The sequence below is a fragment of the Ursus americanus genome, chromosome 6 (assembly GCF_024610735.1).
Source record: "Ursus americanus isolate L20-20 chromosome 6, mUrsAme1.1.p, whole genome shotgun sequence".
NCBI classification, from domain to species: domain Eukaryota; kingdom Metazoa; phylum Chordata; class Mammalia; order Carnivora; family Ursidae; genus Ursus; species Ursus americanus.
In genome coordinates, this window is record NC_142132.1 from 67208368 (window position 1) to 67224362 (window position 15995).

Genomic DNA, 15995 nt, shown 5'->3' on the forward strand with positions numbered 1-15995 from the left:
TTTTAGAAATACACCATAAGTATGGATTTTGTGAGAGCATTTGAACGGCAATGTGGATCACAGGCCAGTGTGAGAAGATTAAGAGCCCATCCTGCCTATCACAGCTTCAATAATAAGTGGAATTTACCTGTTTATTTCCAAATAAGGTCAGTAATTTATTTCCTCCCCTCCCCCCCCAGTCTTCTAAAATGGAATTTGAATACCAATGCAGGGTGTTGCTCTGCTTAACAGCCCTTTCTTTGAGATCATCCTACTGTTCCTTGGGAGGCAAAATCTAAAATGGAAACATGCAGGAAGTGTCTTGTTTGCCAAAGTTCTGGCTTGCGCGACAGAAAAGTGATTTCGTAATTAGAAGGCTGAGAACACCAGCCTTGGACTGAGGTGGACACTGGGCCTAGCTCCATCCCCCCCCAGCTCCACACACATGACTAGTATGTCCTCATCCAGCCCACAGAGGCAGACAGGAGGGGCTCTGGAGCAGCACGATCTTTCCCCTTTCCCCTTCTCACCACCTGCCTCTGTCAGACAGTGGACGCGGCCCACATCTGTTGTTGGCTTCTCTGGACAGTTCTTTCCCTCAGAGGGAGTGGGGAGAAGCGCAGCCTTAAGTATGCTTTCTATCAGGTTCCATCAATTAGTTTATGAGAATCCTAGTTATTATTCTGGCTTTTCTTTATAATCTTTGACTTTTGTTCTCTCTGTTCTGGAAAATGGTGACGCTTCTAACAGATGTCATGATGATAGCACATATGTAAATAAGTACTTCTGTAAACTATTTGGGGAAATTTAAGATAAACTCTTAGCAACGTATGTTCTGCTAGAAAAGTAGATGAGATCAGGCATTTTTGCAGAGTGTCTTGAATGAGGTCATGGTGAGTTGTTTCATAGCATGTCATTAACTAGAGTGCTTTAGATAGAATGGTCTGTAAAGAGTCATGGGCTTTTTGTTTAAATCTCTGAGTGCTTTCATTATGATGTCCTTTTCCCCAGAGTTCTGAGGGAAAAATCACAGGGAAATATATTAAGGATTAGGTACCTTGATTATAATTGTTTGCCATGATTGAGAATGTATGTAATCATCTTCTGATAATGAAATCACAGTTATCAGAATGTTAGGGAAATGCCCTTTCTCATACGACACTGTGTTTTATGCTTAATTTGCCAAGGTCACATCACCACGTAGCTTGTCTCTGAGTAGGAAACTAAGGATTTGTTCATCTAAGGTATTCACGGACCACATTGGAAGTGGTTGTTACAGGATAATCGAGATCAAGCCAGGGCAAGAAGCCCTTTGGATTCAGGAGCACAATTTAAAATAGTGAAGCATTATGTCACAGTATAAGACTGCAGTAGAGAAGAGATGTCTGCATTCTACCATTTCTTCTGTAGTCCGCGGTTTGAGTTAGATTGCTTTGGACGCCCAGTACCATCACATCACGTAGTTCTGGCTGCTGCTCCAAACTCCCCTTGCTAGTTGTTTCCCCAGATCCCATGACCCCACGCCTGGGGATCTTGCACTGTCACCCCACCTCCTGGACCCGCCCTCCTGGAGCTCCAGTGGGCTGTTTTGGCCCGAGCTCGGGGCTCGGCCAGGCGGGGCCCCACAGCGACAGCACAGCCTTGCTTCAGCTGGTTCTCATGGGGCTGGCAACTGAGCCTTAAACTATGTTCAAAGTCAGCCAGTTCCCTGAAAGATTTTGTACCTTCACAAGATTTTAACATTAAGCATTCAAAAGGATTGGTTAACTTTTTGTAAACTATCTTAAAATTTGTGAAATTTTTAAAAATGACGTTTGAGTTACAAAGTGTAGAACTTGTATTCAATATGTTTGTTTTTCCATTTTAAAAATAAATTCAAGTAACACTTTATAGGACTGTTGTGTTGATTTTTACCAGGTGTCTAACTGTTTACTCTGAGGGATGAAAGAAATCTCCACAAACATGACTAGGGTCAGAGTTGTATTGTTATCTCATTCACTTCAGGGTCACTTGAAGCTCAAAGCCAGTGGGGTGGTATGCTTTGACATGTTTATAGGGAGAAATATTCATATTGCACTCTTGGGAACAGATTTATGCTTCTGGTCTGACTGTAGGCCTGTATCCCCATCATCTTAGGAAGAAAGGCAGCACTCCCAGCCAGCACCTTCTGGGAGCACACTTGTACCCCCACACTGTTCCTGATACCCTGCTGGGTCTTCATTTCACTCATTCTTACAGGTGTATTGGAAAGTAGCTTTAGGACTTAGTTTCTAGTAGGAAGAAAAAAAATGCAATTCTGACCAAAACTGTGTCAAATTGTCATGAGCCAGTGACTACCTAGAAACTGGTGTTAGTCCCTTAAATGCCAAGGCTAAGTTGTAGGTCCTTTTTAATGGAACTCTTTCTAGAGTATTACATACTCCCAGAACGATCACGGTATATACTATATTCGGTACATGCTGAAGATAGTATGTCTCCTCCTTAATGATGTGGGGTCTCTACAGCATTGACACACTTTCCCTTCGCCCTCAAGTGTGCATGTGCATGGAGAAGAGGCGTGTAGAGATGCGGCCTGCAACATTTCTGATCCTGCCAAGCAGAGGGGGTGTCTCATTGCCGTACGAATTTTTATATAAGCACTTTTGGATGCTTGCAGACCTGTAGCATGCATGGAGGAATATGTGTAGAGACCTGCCCCAAACCGAAATTTAAGGATTTAGAAACCTTTTATTTGGGGTTTGCCCTTGTTGCATATATCCTGGCAAGAGCAGAATGGCATCACACGTCCATGTGCAAACTATAGCACGGCTTCTCAAGTTTCACCAAAGTCACTTCTCACTTTTTGCTGTTTTGCAAAAAGGACTATAACCTGTCACTTCAGTCCTGGAAGTTAGCTGCCCAGCACAGCTACGCGACGGGCTGGTGCTGGGCTCCTAGCTGGGAAGGCAGAGCTCTGTCAAGTGACCTGGGCAGTTGTACTTTCACAGCTCTTCCCACTTGGTCTCACAGGCAAAGGGTTGTGTGAAGGCAGCGAGATCCAGGGGTCCTGGTGCATTTGGTTCTGGTACCTTCTCACGTGTGTGTTCTCGTTGTTAGCATAAATGTACACATAATTTTGTGTCCAATGTCTTTCCTTGCTACTAAATTATATTTGCTCTTCTTACTGCGTGTTGCTTCAAGCCGACCTCTTTGTGTATCACATTCTAGAATGAATGTGCCACACGTTACCCAACCATTTCCTTACTCGGGGCTGTGTAGCTTGCTTTTCCCAGCCATACACAGTGCCTGGTTAGCTCTCAGGCCCTTTCCTTGTCAGAGCTTACTCTGTATTGTATGGATTTTGGAAAAAGTGATGTGAGGGGCCTGAAGCTGAGACCTGGGGCCAGTGTGCTCTCCCTGCTGTAGAGCACCCCTTCCCACTTCTCTTCATTAGGCGCAAGGTCACCCTGCCCCCTTTTGCTGCCATTTTTGGGCTCCCTTCTCTTACCCCACCCTTCTGCCTGTCACTTGCTCTCCCGTGCCTCCCATCTGCAGCTCGGGGAGATGAGCCTTCTGCGGACTTCCCTGAGCCATAGGAGGATAGGTTCCTTCCACATAGCCTCCAGGAAGCTGTAGGAAACCGGCCAGCTCCAACAGTGCAGGGTGCAGGGCGGCCTTGGGGTCTCTGGCTCTGAGCCGTGTTGCATGTTCGTGGAGGGCACAGCTACTGCTCTCTGTCTGATGTGCTGTTCTTTTCATCCTTCAGCCAGTTTCCTTCAGCTCCGTCTCTGAACCACTCTTAAAAAGCACACATATACTATAAAAAACCCAAACTGCTCAATTAGGTAAATTAATCTTGAGCGTGTGTCAGAATTGATTGCCAGCAAGGGAACTGGCAGGTGACAGGAGCATGCTGGGAAAGGTGTGACGGGGGACGTTACATAGTCGGGAAACAGAACGCTACCTGAGCAGCTAGTTTAAAAAGTACACACTTTCATGTCACAAAGTCCTAAACGTGTCCACATCAGTAATTACAACAGAAGTTGGGGGCAGGATGTCTCGATGGCCAGTGGGCCAGCTGAGACACAGGAGAACTGACCAGAAGCGGTGGTGCAGACGCCGGCTGGCCATGCCGACAGGGTGGGCGCCGGACAGCACGAGAGGCTCCACAGAAATGCACAGAGCATGAGCGGCCAGCCGTTGTCGTGCTAACTGGCTGCCTGCTGTGGCTTTTCTCAAGCTTGCAAACAAAGATGCAGAATACAGCCTCCCCGTTCCTTAGTTCGGGTACGTTTATTCTGCTATAATAGTGCAAATCGAGATGGATTGGAGAGACCCACAGTCTCATGGCCGCGAGGGGATGGCACGAGGACAGGCAGGTGGGACTTGCCGGGCATGGCTTCTTGATGGCAGCTGAAACGGGCAGTTTGTTTAGTTTGAAAAACATGGTTTTAGTTGTGATTCCAGTCAGCTGCAAAGAAACAGAAAAACCCTACATAATAGTGGCTGAATCAAGAGAAAGGTATTCCTTGTTCAGTTAAAAACGTCTGCGAGACTGGGCATTCTACGGCCGGTTGGGCATCACTAAGAATGTCAGACTGAGGGACAAGCCGGTGGAGGAAGTGCCTAGTCCTCGGGAAGGAGAGAGAACAGGTAGGAAAAGGCATCCAGCAGCTGCATAAACCCTAATCTGTGCCCTTGTTTTTGTCTCAGATTTAGAGAAATCGCAGGATCCTTAGAAGCAGCCCTTACGGATGTACTGGAGGACGCTCCAGGTAAATTCCTGAAAGTGACCAGTGGCAGAGTGCCACTCAGTGAGCGAGGGAAGCCCAGCCAGTCACCCCGACCTTGTCCTGTCATGCAGTAGGTTAGACCTTAAAGACGTAACTCAACCTCTTTTTTTTTTAAAGAGGCTAAAAGAAATCAATTTTTTTTGTTTATAGAGCTTCTTTCTTTATAAAAAGAAATGGGATATTGTTTCAGCAGGAAAAGGAAGGAAATCTTGCCATTGGCAAGGGAATGAAGTCAGAGAAAGACAGATACCATATGATTTCGCTCATATGTGGAATTTAAGAAACAAAACAAGCGAGCAAAGGGAAGAAAAGAGACAAACCAAGAAACAGACTCTTAACTATAGACACCGAACCGATGGTCACCAGAGGGGAAGGGGGGGGGGAATAAGTGATGGGGATTAAGAGGACACTTACCATGATGAGCATTGAGTCATGTACAGAATTGTTGAATCACAATATTGTACACCTGAAACCAGTACAACACTGTATGTTAACTATACTGGAATTAAAATAAATTTTTATTTTATTTTATTAAAGATTTTATTTACTTGTCAGAGAGAGAGAGCACAAGCAGGGGGAGAGGCAGGCAGAGGGAGAAGCACGCTCCCTGCTGAGCAAGGAGCCCGAAGAGGAGCTCGATCCCAGAACCCCGGAATCATGACCTGAGCTGAAGGCAGACTCTTAACCGACTGAGCCACCCAGTCATCCCTAAAATAAAATTAAAAAAAAAAAAAGCTTTAAGAATATAGGAAGCAGACCTCATTTTTGTTTCTGAATATAACATGGCAAGGAGATTAGCCCCTGGTGATCAGCTCTTTGTGTAGCAAACTGGCTTCCATCTGCTTTCATCCCAGGTGGAGGTAAATATCAGGATGGCCCTTCCCTCCTGGAGGATGATTCACAACTGGGGTTCCTGCGCCAGGCCTCTAGAGCCCTTGGCCCCCATCCTGGGGTAGTGAGCAGGTGACCGTGGTTGGCGGGTTCCAGACATGCTTGCCTTCCTCCACAGCCTCATTAATCTCATGTCTTGCAGTCCTTCCTGGTGGCCACTCGCATGCTGTATGGCTCTTTCCATAGCCACACAGGTCTCTAGGCTGCCCCACTGAAACTTCTCGTTTCTGTGTGGCTAAGTCAGCCTGGACTGCACGGTTTTAGCCTCAAAGTTGGTCTTCACCCGTCTTTGCCAAACATGGTCATACGGCACTGACTTCCTGCATATAAATAGCATGTTCAGGTAGAGGAACAGAAGAGCAGACAAATGAAACAGGACAAATTCAAAACCAAAGTCGGAACCCTCGCAAGTGACCGCCACTCCTGCTTGTGTTTACTGATGTATAAAGTACCTGTTAACAAATGATTTAACATAATGCTGTATGTACTTAATATTTATCAAACACCTGGGAGGGAGAATTGTGTAAAGTTAGAAAACGCATTGCCACGAAAGACGTGGTGGCGTGAATGGATTATGGCCCCCTTCTGCACTCCTGAATTATACGTTGAAAATGTTCGGATTGAGCCCTGAGTTGCCTGAGATTCCGTACGTGTCTGTTTCCTCTCCAGCTGGCAGCTCGTTTTGCCTCTTGGCTTCTCACAGGACGTGGGGCAGCCTGCAGCGCTGCTGGTCAGACGAGATGTTCTTGCCGGTGCTGGCGCCTCGTCTGTGGAGGCTCACGCTGCAGATCCTGGCTCGGTACTCCGTGTTCGTCAGCGAGGTGAGGGCTGGCCGCGCCGCCCCCCGACACCGGCGCTAACGCCAGCGCTCTTAGGGATTCCACGCACCTTCCGCGAAACGTGCTCAGCTGTTACAAGGTTGTCATGAGAGGTTAATCTGGAGGCCGACAGTAGGCGCATTTCTCATTTCTTGGCTGGTGTTTTCACTCTTGCCACCCTCGCCTTTACGGGCGTTTACGATCCCGCACTCAGTGCTTCGTCTTGTGGGAAAGCTCTGCGCTGTTGAGCTCGTATTCCCTTCTCCAAGCCCGCATCTTTGAGGTGCCTCCAAATTAAAACAAAGATGCTCATTTTAATGAAAAGGAGTGGAAGTAAAAATACACACATTTTAATCGTATTTGGAAGCTTAAAAAAAAAATCATACGATCATCGAGATGAAAAGGTAGGAAAACTAACCTTTCCTTCATTTCAAAATATCCTACTCTTTTCCTTGTCAAGGTAGTTGAATATATTAAATATCTGCATGCCTATGAAGATTTATTAGGTTTAGTGCGTAAAGCATTCGTACAGCTCAGCACGCAGGCAGGCCCCACACCAGCGTCTTGGTGTCAGAGAGACCCTGCCTCCTGGACAGTCTCAGGCGACAGACACGCAGCCGGTTCAGTGTGATGAGTATGAGAATACTCACGTATTTCCGTGCGTGTGCTAGCTCTCGGGAAGGACAACACGAAGAAGCCTCGTCTGTGGAAGGAATACAGTCTTAGTTGCAGCAGGAGATGAGCACGTCGTCGTGTTGGGAGTGTTCTGGTGGAAGGAGTGCAGGCTTTAGTCAGAATCAAACCGAGGTTCTGCCACTTTTATATTTCGTGGCTTTGGGAAAATTAGCTCTGGGAGTCCCAAATTCTTCATCTGTAAAGTGGGGAAACAGCTTCCGTATGTGGTTGTGAGGAGTAAAGAGATCATTTGTTGACCAACAGATTGTTGACGGAAGTGCCTGGCAGATCCTGGGAGATCAGTGGAAGCCAGTTTTCTTTTTCCCTTTTGCCTTCTTCTGCTCAGAAGGGTCTTAGCAGACCAGGCTGCCCATCAAGCTGTTTCTGAAGACCACCGTGCAGTCGGTTCTGGGGGCACAGAGGGGTTGGTGCGAGTCTTCAGTCAGATCTGAGTCGGCTGCGTCATGCATTCCTACCAGCCAGCAATTCTTACGTCTCTAATAAATTATTTTGCCTCGAACATTCATTATTCCATTTTTTTCTTGATGCCAGGGTACTTCTCTCTGGTTTTTCCCTTGTAACAGTACGTGATGTGAATAACACTTTTGTTTGTATTGTTTGAAGCATAATGAGGCTTGGATTTTGATTTTCTTATCCTTACTAATTACAATGCTGAATTTACCAAGCACACTTGGTAAATGATTTACCTAATAGAATTAATGAAATTTTTTAAATTGTGATGTTCCAGAAATTAATTTTCGTTCAGTTTAGGGACCTATTTTATTTTTGCCAATTACTTTTTATCACCGGAAATTAGACACAGGTTTAAGGAGGATAAATGTACGTGGGGTTGTAGCTTGACCTTATTTCTCCTTGTCTTGCTTTCGTTGGTAAACTTGTAGTGAATACTTTGTAGATAGCTATCACTTTAGGTAAGCTGTTGACCCACAACAATAAAAGCTCAGAGATGTTGCTGGTGGAAAAGTAATTATTGAAATGGTTTTTCAGCTTTTACTCAGGCCCATCTCTAATGAAAGTGCCAAGGATTTTAAAAAGCCTTTGGTAACTGGTAGCAAAGACCCTTCAGTTGCCCAAGGAAGTGGTGAAGACCAAGGAGGTGGCCCTTCAGAGACCAAGCCCGTGGTCTCCATTTCCAGTACGCAGCTTGTGTATGTGGTCGCAGACCTGGACAAGCTTCAGGAGCAGGTAGGCCTGTGTCCCGGGAGAATTCCAGGTGCTCACTTCAGTGTTGCCACAGAAAGCAGTATGTGCAAAGATCTGACACCGTATGGCCTCACGAGGCTTAGAATCGTGAGGCCCAGGGGTACCTCGAGAGAACATGTTCATCTGCCCTCCGAGGTGTTTCTCCAGCTTTCCCCCCCAGGTGGGCTCCGTTCCTCCTTGCTTATCAGTCTAGTCACGAACTGGGTGAACCTGGGGCCTCTGCTTCCTTTCCGGTGGTGCTGTGATGAGCTCCAAGCGAGCCACGCCGCACAGTTCATTAGCTCTGCTTACTCCATGAGGCACGATCACTAACGGGTTGGAGTTTAATTGTCTCTACCCCACTTGACCACATATTTCCTGGTAACGTTTAATCTTCAGCTGTACTTTGAAAGTGCTCAACTGTTAAAACGTCTCCCTCTGTTTTCCCGGATAGGGGTCCATGTTTGGGGCCTTTATCATTAATTAAGAGGGCTTTGTGGGCCGAATGTGTGTGTGAGTGCTCTGGTACATAATTCCGCTCTCCTCCGGCTTAAATATATTGTGGTGCTTGAACAAATATATGTTTTGAGCAAAAACAAGGTCTTTGTTGCAAGCTTGTTTTGGTACCCGGGAGAGCCACAGAATAGAAAATGGTTTTCATATTCCCTGGGCCAGTTAATAGCCGTGCACTGCTGTTTCCCATGTTGTTGGAGTCTGTTTTTGTGAAACAGAATTTCTGTTTTGTGAAAGTTTTACTTTCTTCTGAGGAAAATGACAGAAAGTCCCAAGTTTAGTTTCAGTATTCATTAACAATATTTTAGGGTTTTATAGATGCAAATAGAATTGCCTCTTCCTTTGCTTTATAAAAAGTAACTGAATATATGAAGTGCGTATTTATTTCAGCTTCCAGAACTCTTGGAAACAATCAAGCCAAAACTTGAAATGATTGGCTTTAAGAATTTTTCTTCTATCTCAGGTAAAAAATGAATCTTTAGACCTAGCAAATCTTTGAATAAGAAATCATTTAAAATGAAGCTTTAGAGCTTGTAGGATATATTTACCATTTTCTTCTCTAGTTGTAAATCCTTGGTTGTTTCTGTATTCTGTTCTGTGATTTTAAATTCTCTGAATGAGATGTTTTGTTTAATTCTAATGATTTGATTTGATTTATTGTCGTATACTCTCTAAATACTATGACACTGTCTAAGATTCACTTCTGGGCCTAAGTAAGTGGTCACATGCAATCTTTCTGTCTCAGCAGCAGCCCTGGAGGACTCCCAGGCGTCTCTGGCAGCCTGTGTCCCTGCCTTAAGTAACAGGATCATCCAAGACTTAAGTGAGTCTTGCTTCAGTTACCTGAAAAGTGCCCTGGAGGTCCCCAGGCTTTACCGAAGAACCAACAAGGTCAGCAGCACTCACTGGAAAGAATTCTGAGGTGGGAAATATATAGTAGGAAAGCCACCGAGGGAGGGAGTGGTTGAGCGAGACACAGAGAGGTAGGTTCCCAGGGCAGCCTGAGGCAGAGCTAATCGGCCTCATCCAAAGACTGTTTTTTTGCGGGAAGGGGACCCCGCAGGTGGATGGTTATGGCCAGCTGCTTTGGGAATTGGAGTCAGACAGTACGGACTTGTTCAGGATTCCTGTGGCCTTAAGGAAAGATAGTCATTTCAAAAGAAAGCATTTTTATAAAATATGTTTGACTCATACTCTTTTGGTCTTTGTATCTTATATTTGAAAAATATTGAATTTACCTTGTTCGCTTCATATTATCCTAGTAAGTACCTGCTTTCTTCTGTTCTTTAACTCGATAAGATTTGAAAAGCTGCATTAAGAACATGGAAAGCATTTCTGGGGTGAAAAAGCGTGCATGCACACTGGCGTTCAAAGTCGAATTCTCCTGTCGTCACATTTTATAGAATGGCCATTTGGGGACTTCGTGTTGACCAGTGGTGTGGGTCCCCCTCCTGAGCTCTTATTTTCGGGCACTTATATGCCCGTTTCCTTCTTGCTGTGCGTCACTGAATTTCCCATCGAATTTTCTTTCTTCCCAATTGTAGAGTTGGATGTTAGGCAGTTTACTACTAAAATTATTTTCAAGAACTCTGAAGATTTCCCAGGACACTGTGCTGTGTGCTCCTGCACACGCCCTGGTTCAGGGCAGCCTCTGCGTGTGCTGAGCGGGGGCCTCTTGTCCCGTTTGTGTCACTCTTCGCGTCCGACTCGGTGTTGCGGAGGCAGCGAGGGCTGAACTGAGCTGGAGCAAATCTCTTTTGTGGCTGTTCTTCTTCTCCTTTTAAAATCTGGGGTGTGCGGTAGGATTACCGCTTCCAGCAACAGTACTTTGTCACCTGATTTTCCCTTTCTGGTCTGACTTGAAGCTCCCACTTCAAAGTGGGAGAGAGAGGGGCGCGTGGGTGGCACAGCGGTTAAGCGTCTGCCTTCGGCTCAGGGCGTGATCCCGGCGTTATGGGATCGAGCCCCACATCAGGCTCCTCCGCTATGAGCCTGCTTCTTCCTCTCCCACTCCCCCTGCTTGTGTTCCCTCTCTCGCTGGCTGTCTCTATCTCTGTCGAATAAATAAATAAAATCTTAACAAAAAAAAAAAAAAGTGGGAGAGAGAGACCTACTTTATATTCCCAAATACGTTAATTTTCTTCTGGTAAGCTACCAACTTTCCCTGTCTGTTCAATACGATGTTAATATGTTTACCAGGTGCTTGTGGGTCACATACTCTCATTTGTTCTTCTATAAAGTGAATGCCGGTGTCCTTGTTTTCAGATGAAGCTAAAACTAAGGAAAGTGAGATTACTCACCCTAGATCCTTGCTCCTCCGTCTGTCTACCGGCAGCCTTGGCATCGCCCGGTGGGAGCTCGTTAGAAATGCGCAGTCTCAAACACAGCTCTCCCTCTGCCCCCCTCCGCCCTGGTACATACTTCAGTGCTTGTTCTCGTTCTCTCTCCATCTCTGGCTCTAAACACGATTTTCCCTTGCCTTACGCTGCTGGGCCCCCTCGTGTTCTCCAAGGATCTTTCTGCAGACAGCTGTGGGGGAGGGAGGGAGTTTGTTCTTGTCGCAAAACTCGTACATCAGTAGCATCTCTTTGAAGTTTGAGTAACTTACTCTGGTTTTTGTGTGTATATTTTTTTAACCTCTACTGTCATTATTCCAGGAGGTGCCAACAGCAGCCTCCTCTTACGTGGACAGTGCTCTGAAGCCATTCTACCAGCTTCAGAGTGGGCACAAGGATAAGCTCAAACGGGCAATGATTCAGCAGTGGCTGGAGGGTGCACTTTCGGAGAGCACTCACAAGTAAGTACCTGAGACGGTGGCTGTGCCACACGTTCTCAGACAAGCCCTGAGTCAGAGACCACTGAGCCATCGGAGGGTTGCACGTGGACAAGGCGGTGAGCGCATCAAATCAGTGTGTCGCCAGACGGGTCAGGCACAGGCGCTCAGTCCTTCCGTCTGTGTTGATGGTTGAGCTGCGTTCACTCCACTCGCCCTGCACCCAGAGAGCATCGGGCCGCCTGCCTTCCGGTGTCCCCGGGGTTCACACTGGCCCCGCACCTCCCTGAGCACGCCCGGGCTTTGCTGCCCGTCATGCGCCTCATGCAGGCCTCTTTCTGCAAGTCCAGGCCACCTTTTTCTTCGAAGATCCTTTCTCTCCTCAGCCGTGTCTGCAGTGGCTGTGATCCCGCCACATAATCAAAGGCTCATCCCGGTGAGGCCGCTGCTGTCTAGAAAACATACACTCTGAAGTATCATTACAACGAGTAAATGTTTTGTGTCTAAAACCCTGCAGCCCTTGAAAACATAAGGAAGTCTTCGGCATCCTTGTGGTTGAATGTCTCTTCATTTCTCATTTAATCGACTCTTCCCCAAGTGCCAGCATTGAGTGATGTCAAAAGTATATCACTGTTTTATTATTGAATTTTGTTTAATTATTTTGCAATAATATTTGATTTATCTCACTTGCCCCTGAATTAAGTGACGTGTGGGTTAATTTAGAACATGAGTTACTAACAGTATTGTTGTTGTGGGCACATACATTCCGAGTGCCAAGTCACCAGCTTGTAAACAAAGTTTTGAAACGCAACTCATTTGTTATTTGCAAATTTCATTGCGAATAATGTGAAGGTAATTAGTTTTATTTAAAAATTTGAAATGCTTCCATTCTTTAAAAGATGAACTGTTCCTAGAACAGACTATAAATGAGTCTGTTACTTGCACTTGGGGAATGAGCTCCAGCTGCTCACCCTTCACGTGGGAAAGACCATTTGGCCCACAGTTTCCTCTTAGTGTTCGGGAGTAAAATTGTACACAGATCCACGTACATATTTATTCAGTTCTGAGGGAATGCAGTGCTACAGAGTCAAGACCCGCTCTTTGGGGGCACCTGGGTGGCTCAGTCAGTTAAGCATCTGCCTTTGACTCGGGTCACAATCCCCGGGTCCTGGGATTAAGACCCCCATTAGACTCCCTGCTTAGCAGGGAGTCCGCTTCTCCCTCTCCCTCTGCTGCTCCCCCTGCTTGTGTGCTGTCTGTGTCTCTCTCTGTGTTGAATAAATAAAATCCAAAAAAGACCCCAAAACCCTATTTTTTTTCAGTTTTAAGAAACATTGACAAATTTACCATGGCTGTTTTTTTTATTGGAAATGAATTTCTGTCTTAAAAATCTCTTGTTTTGGCCCTCAAAGCCAGTTCATCTGTTTGGGGGCACACACAAACACCTCGGTCTCACCAGTGATTGTGTCTTGTGCTCCAGGTACTACGAAACCGTGTCAGACGTTCTGAGCTCGGTGAGGAAAATGGAAGAGAGCCTGAAAAGGCTGAAACAAGCCAGGAAAAGCACTCCCGCCAACCCCGTCGGTCCCAGTGGCGGTGGCATGAGCGACGATGACAAGATCAGGCTGCAGTTGGCCTTGGATGTGGAGTACTTGGGAGAGCAGGTAAGCCCCGAGCCATCGTCAGCCCGGTGCATCTGATGCGAGTTCTGTGGGCCCAGCGGTCTCTTGGTGGCTCCCCCGAGCCTGTACTTGCTGCCAAGGGGGCAGGGGGTGTCAACTCCTGGGGCTCGAAGAGTGGGTCAGGACCCCAAAATACTTGAAGGAAAAGGGCGTGCATAACCAAATACTAAACATTGACAGTTGAGGTCCGACAACCTCCTCCTGGCTCAGGGGCGCCTGTGTTCATGAGGCCCACTTGAGTGTGAGCTCACAGACAAGATGGCGTCTTATTCGTCCACCGCCTGCAGAGTGCCCAAGACGTAATCAGGTGGTTAGACTAACTAGAAGAACATTAGCCCGTGGATTTCTCAGTGTGGCCCTTGAGAAATCTCTGAGCCTGACTTCTCTGCTTCCCTGGCTGAGTTTTCGGTTTTCCCTCAAACACAGGTTTTAGAGTCACAGTGGATGGACAAGCATTGCTGTACACAGTGTCACTTAGGAGGCCGATAGGGGTTCTGTGCAAGGCCTCCGTTCACACTGGGTGACTTGCTCAAGGATCGTGAAGCTTCTCGTCCTTGAGCAACTGGCTTTCTAAACTGTTTAGGTTCGCTGTATAGCACAGGCCCTCCAGGAAGGTCTTCTGCTAGAGGAAAGGAAGTGAGAGCCTGAAGTCTCCATCAGGAGATACTTGGCTTTCTAGCTCGCTGAGGACTCTCCCACGTCAGGGTCATCACTGGAGATCCAAATTTTGCTGCTTTGAGGTGAATTTAGAGATATATCCTGGCAGAAGTCCATTGCCCTGTTTCTTTATTTCACAAGAGAAACTTATCGAGTCTTTTTACAAGCAAGACAATTTGTTACAGCAATATGAAGAACAAAGAAGCCAAAGAAAGACAGGGAGGGGTGGGAGGGTAGCAGCAGGGGGACGAAAAGAAATGGCACTCCTTGGTCCCAGTCCCCAGAATGAGCAGCAGCGTGCCAACAGAAGCTAAATCTGGTGTAGATTTTTCCAGATTTTCGTGTGTGTGTGTGTGTGTGTGTGCGTGTGTGTGGTGCTTGCTGCTGTTAACAAAAGCAGGAACACGGTCTGCCACGACTCGGTTACCACAGTAATCCACGGTGCTCGCTCTGCCACAGCGTCCACAATTCATCAGGCTCTGAGAAAAGGTTGTTGGTGGCATGTGAAGAAGTGAAGAGCTCAGGCCAGTGCTTTTTTGAAAACTCTCCAGTTAAAAAATAGTTCACTTGATGATTCTTTTTGTGTGAATTTTCTTTTGCGGTCCACAAAAGAGCCTCTTATGCTGGTAAGAGCCTGGCGTGATGGACTGAGATAAATGAACATGCTGGCTTCTTAGAATGCTAAGTGTTTAGCCCCGAAATGGGAAGCTTGACCACGAGTCAGTCCTTTGGTGTGAAGGGAAATATACCCCACCACTCATTGGGGAGCGCTCTTTTTCTGGGTTCGTGGAGGGTGGGGGTGGGTATTCTGTTTGTCCTTTATAAGGGTCTTTTGTTTGCATTCGGCTGAAACCACAGGACCTTTATTTGCTCTCATGGCCTTTGCAGATACAAAAGATGGGCCTGGCAACAAAGGACATAAGAAGCTTCCCCGCCCTCGCAGAGCTGGTCGCTGCCGCCAAGGACCAGGCAACGGCAGAGCAGCCGTGAGCATCTTGGAAGAGCCTGCGGGGAGAGGAGAGTTGGACGTCGAGCCCGAGGGGAAGAAAGTGGCTCTGTCCTCTTTCCAGGTCTCCGTGGCCCAGAAGTGCTTCCACGGCGTCTCCAGCAACAGGCCAGTGCCGCTCCTCTCTGCACACTTGGGTCTCTTGTTGCCCAGAACAGAACACAGAAGCCTTTTTCCGTTGTATGGAAGATCGTTTTTAAGACACTTGAAACTTTCTACTATAGTTTACAGAGCAAATTATTTTATTTTTATTGTAAATCTTAGCGTGGAAGAGCCGATTTCTAAAATACGATTAGAGTAAATAGCGGTGTGTGGCTACGGAAAGTTGGCCCCCTGGCCCCGCAGCGGGAAGCACCCGCCTGCAGGGGTGACTGCGAGAGGGCTCAGCCTCCCGTGCCGGGCCGTAACCGTGCAGGTGGCGCTCTGAGAGGCGGGAAGCGGCTCTCCTCCATTCTCCCGGTGGGCGTTCAGCGAGAGTGCTTCCGCTCACGGTGTCGCTCCTGGCCCGAGTTGGAACCAGGAGGGAAGACGTAGTTCCTGAATAAAAGACGTGTCTTCCAAAAGCGCATGTGGCCTTTACTTGTGGATCCAGGGCAGGTTAAATGGTGGTCCCCCCAGTGCCCTGTGGGGCGTGTTTCCTCCAGGGCACCGCCTCCCACAGCCCTCAGCTGTGGGGCCTGCCGGTGGAGACCTCCTACAGGTGTGGGAGGTGACAGGGCCTGAGGCCCTGTGTGTCGGGAGGGAGAGGCTGGCTGCAGGGATGTCTGGAAGAGGTCGGAGCACGAGGTGGGCTGCTGCTGACCAACCCCACGAAGGCAGGCGCGCTTCTCCCTCCAGCTTGCGTTTCCTTGCATCTCAGTCTCCTTTGTTCAAAGTTCAGCTCTGGGGAGAGAAGGGAAGAGGATAAGAGGCAATTAAGAAAGCAGGTCTGGGAGCTAGTGGGAATTATTTTGTTTTTTGTTTTAAGTGCAGTGATGAGGCAGAGTTAGAGAAATAGGGGGCACGAGAAGAACCCCAGTAAAAGCA

General features: G+C 47.2%; 1 protein-coding gene across 2 annotated transcripts in view; it reads left to right on the forward strand.

Moving 5' to 3' along the window:
* COG2 (component of oligomeric golgi complex 2) overlaps positions 1-15532 on the forward strand; it is a 52061-nt gene extending 36529 nt beyond the window's left edge. Inside the window, exons 10-18 of one of the 2 annotated variants that reach the window (XM_045783278.2) lie at positions 7-146; positions 4672-4733; positions 6312-6463; positions 8144-8341; positions 9242-9314; positions 9597-9742; positions 11509-11648; positions 13105-13288; positions 14852-15532. In XM_045783278.2, the coding sequence (XP_045639234.1) occupies positions 7-146; positions 4672-4733; positions 6312-6463; positions 8144-8341; positions 9242-9314; positions 9597-9742; positions 11509-11648; positions 13105-13288; positions 14852-14953 (1197 nt within the window). In that variant the 3' untranslated portion in view covers positions 14954-15532. The remainder of the gene's footprint in view (positions 1-6; positions 147-4671; positions 4734-6311; positions 6464-8143; positions 8342-9241; positions 9315-9596; positions 9743-11508; positions 11649-13104; positions 13289-14851) is intronic. The other variant, XM_045783279.2, reaches the window with a different exon arrangement.
* The last annotated feature ends 463 nt before the right edge of the window (positions 15533-15995 follow it).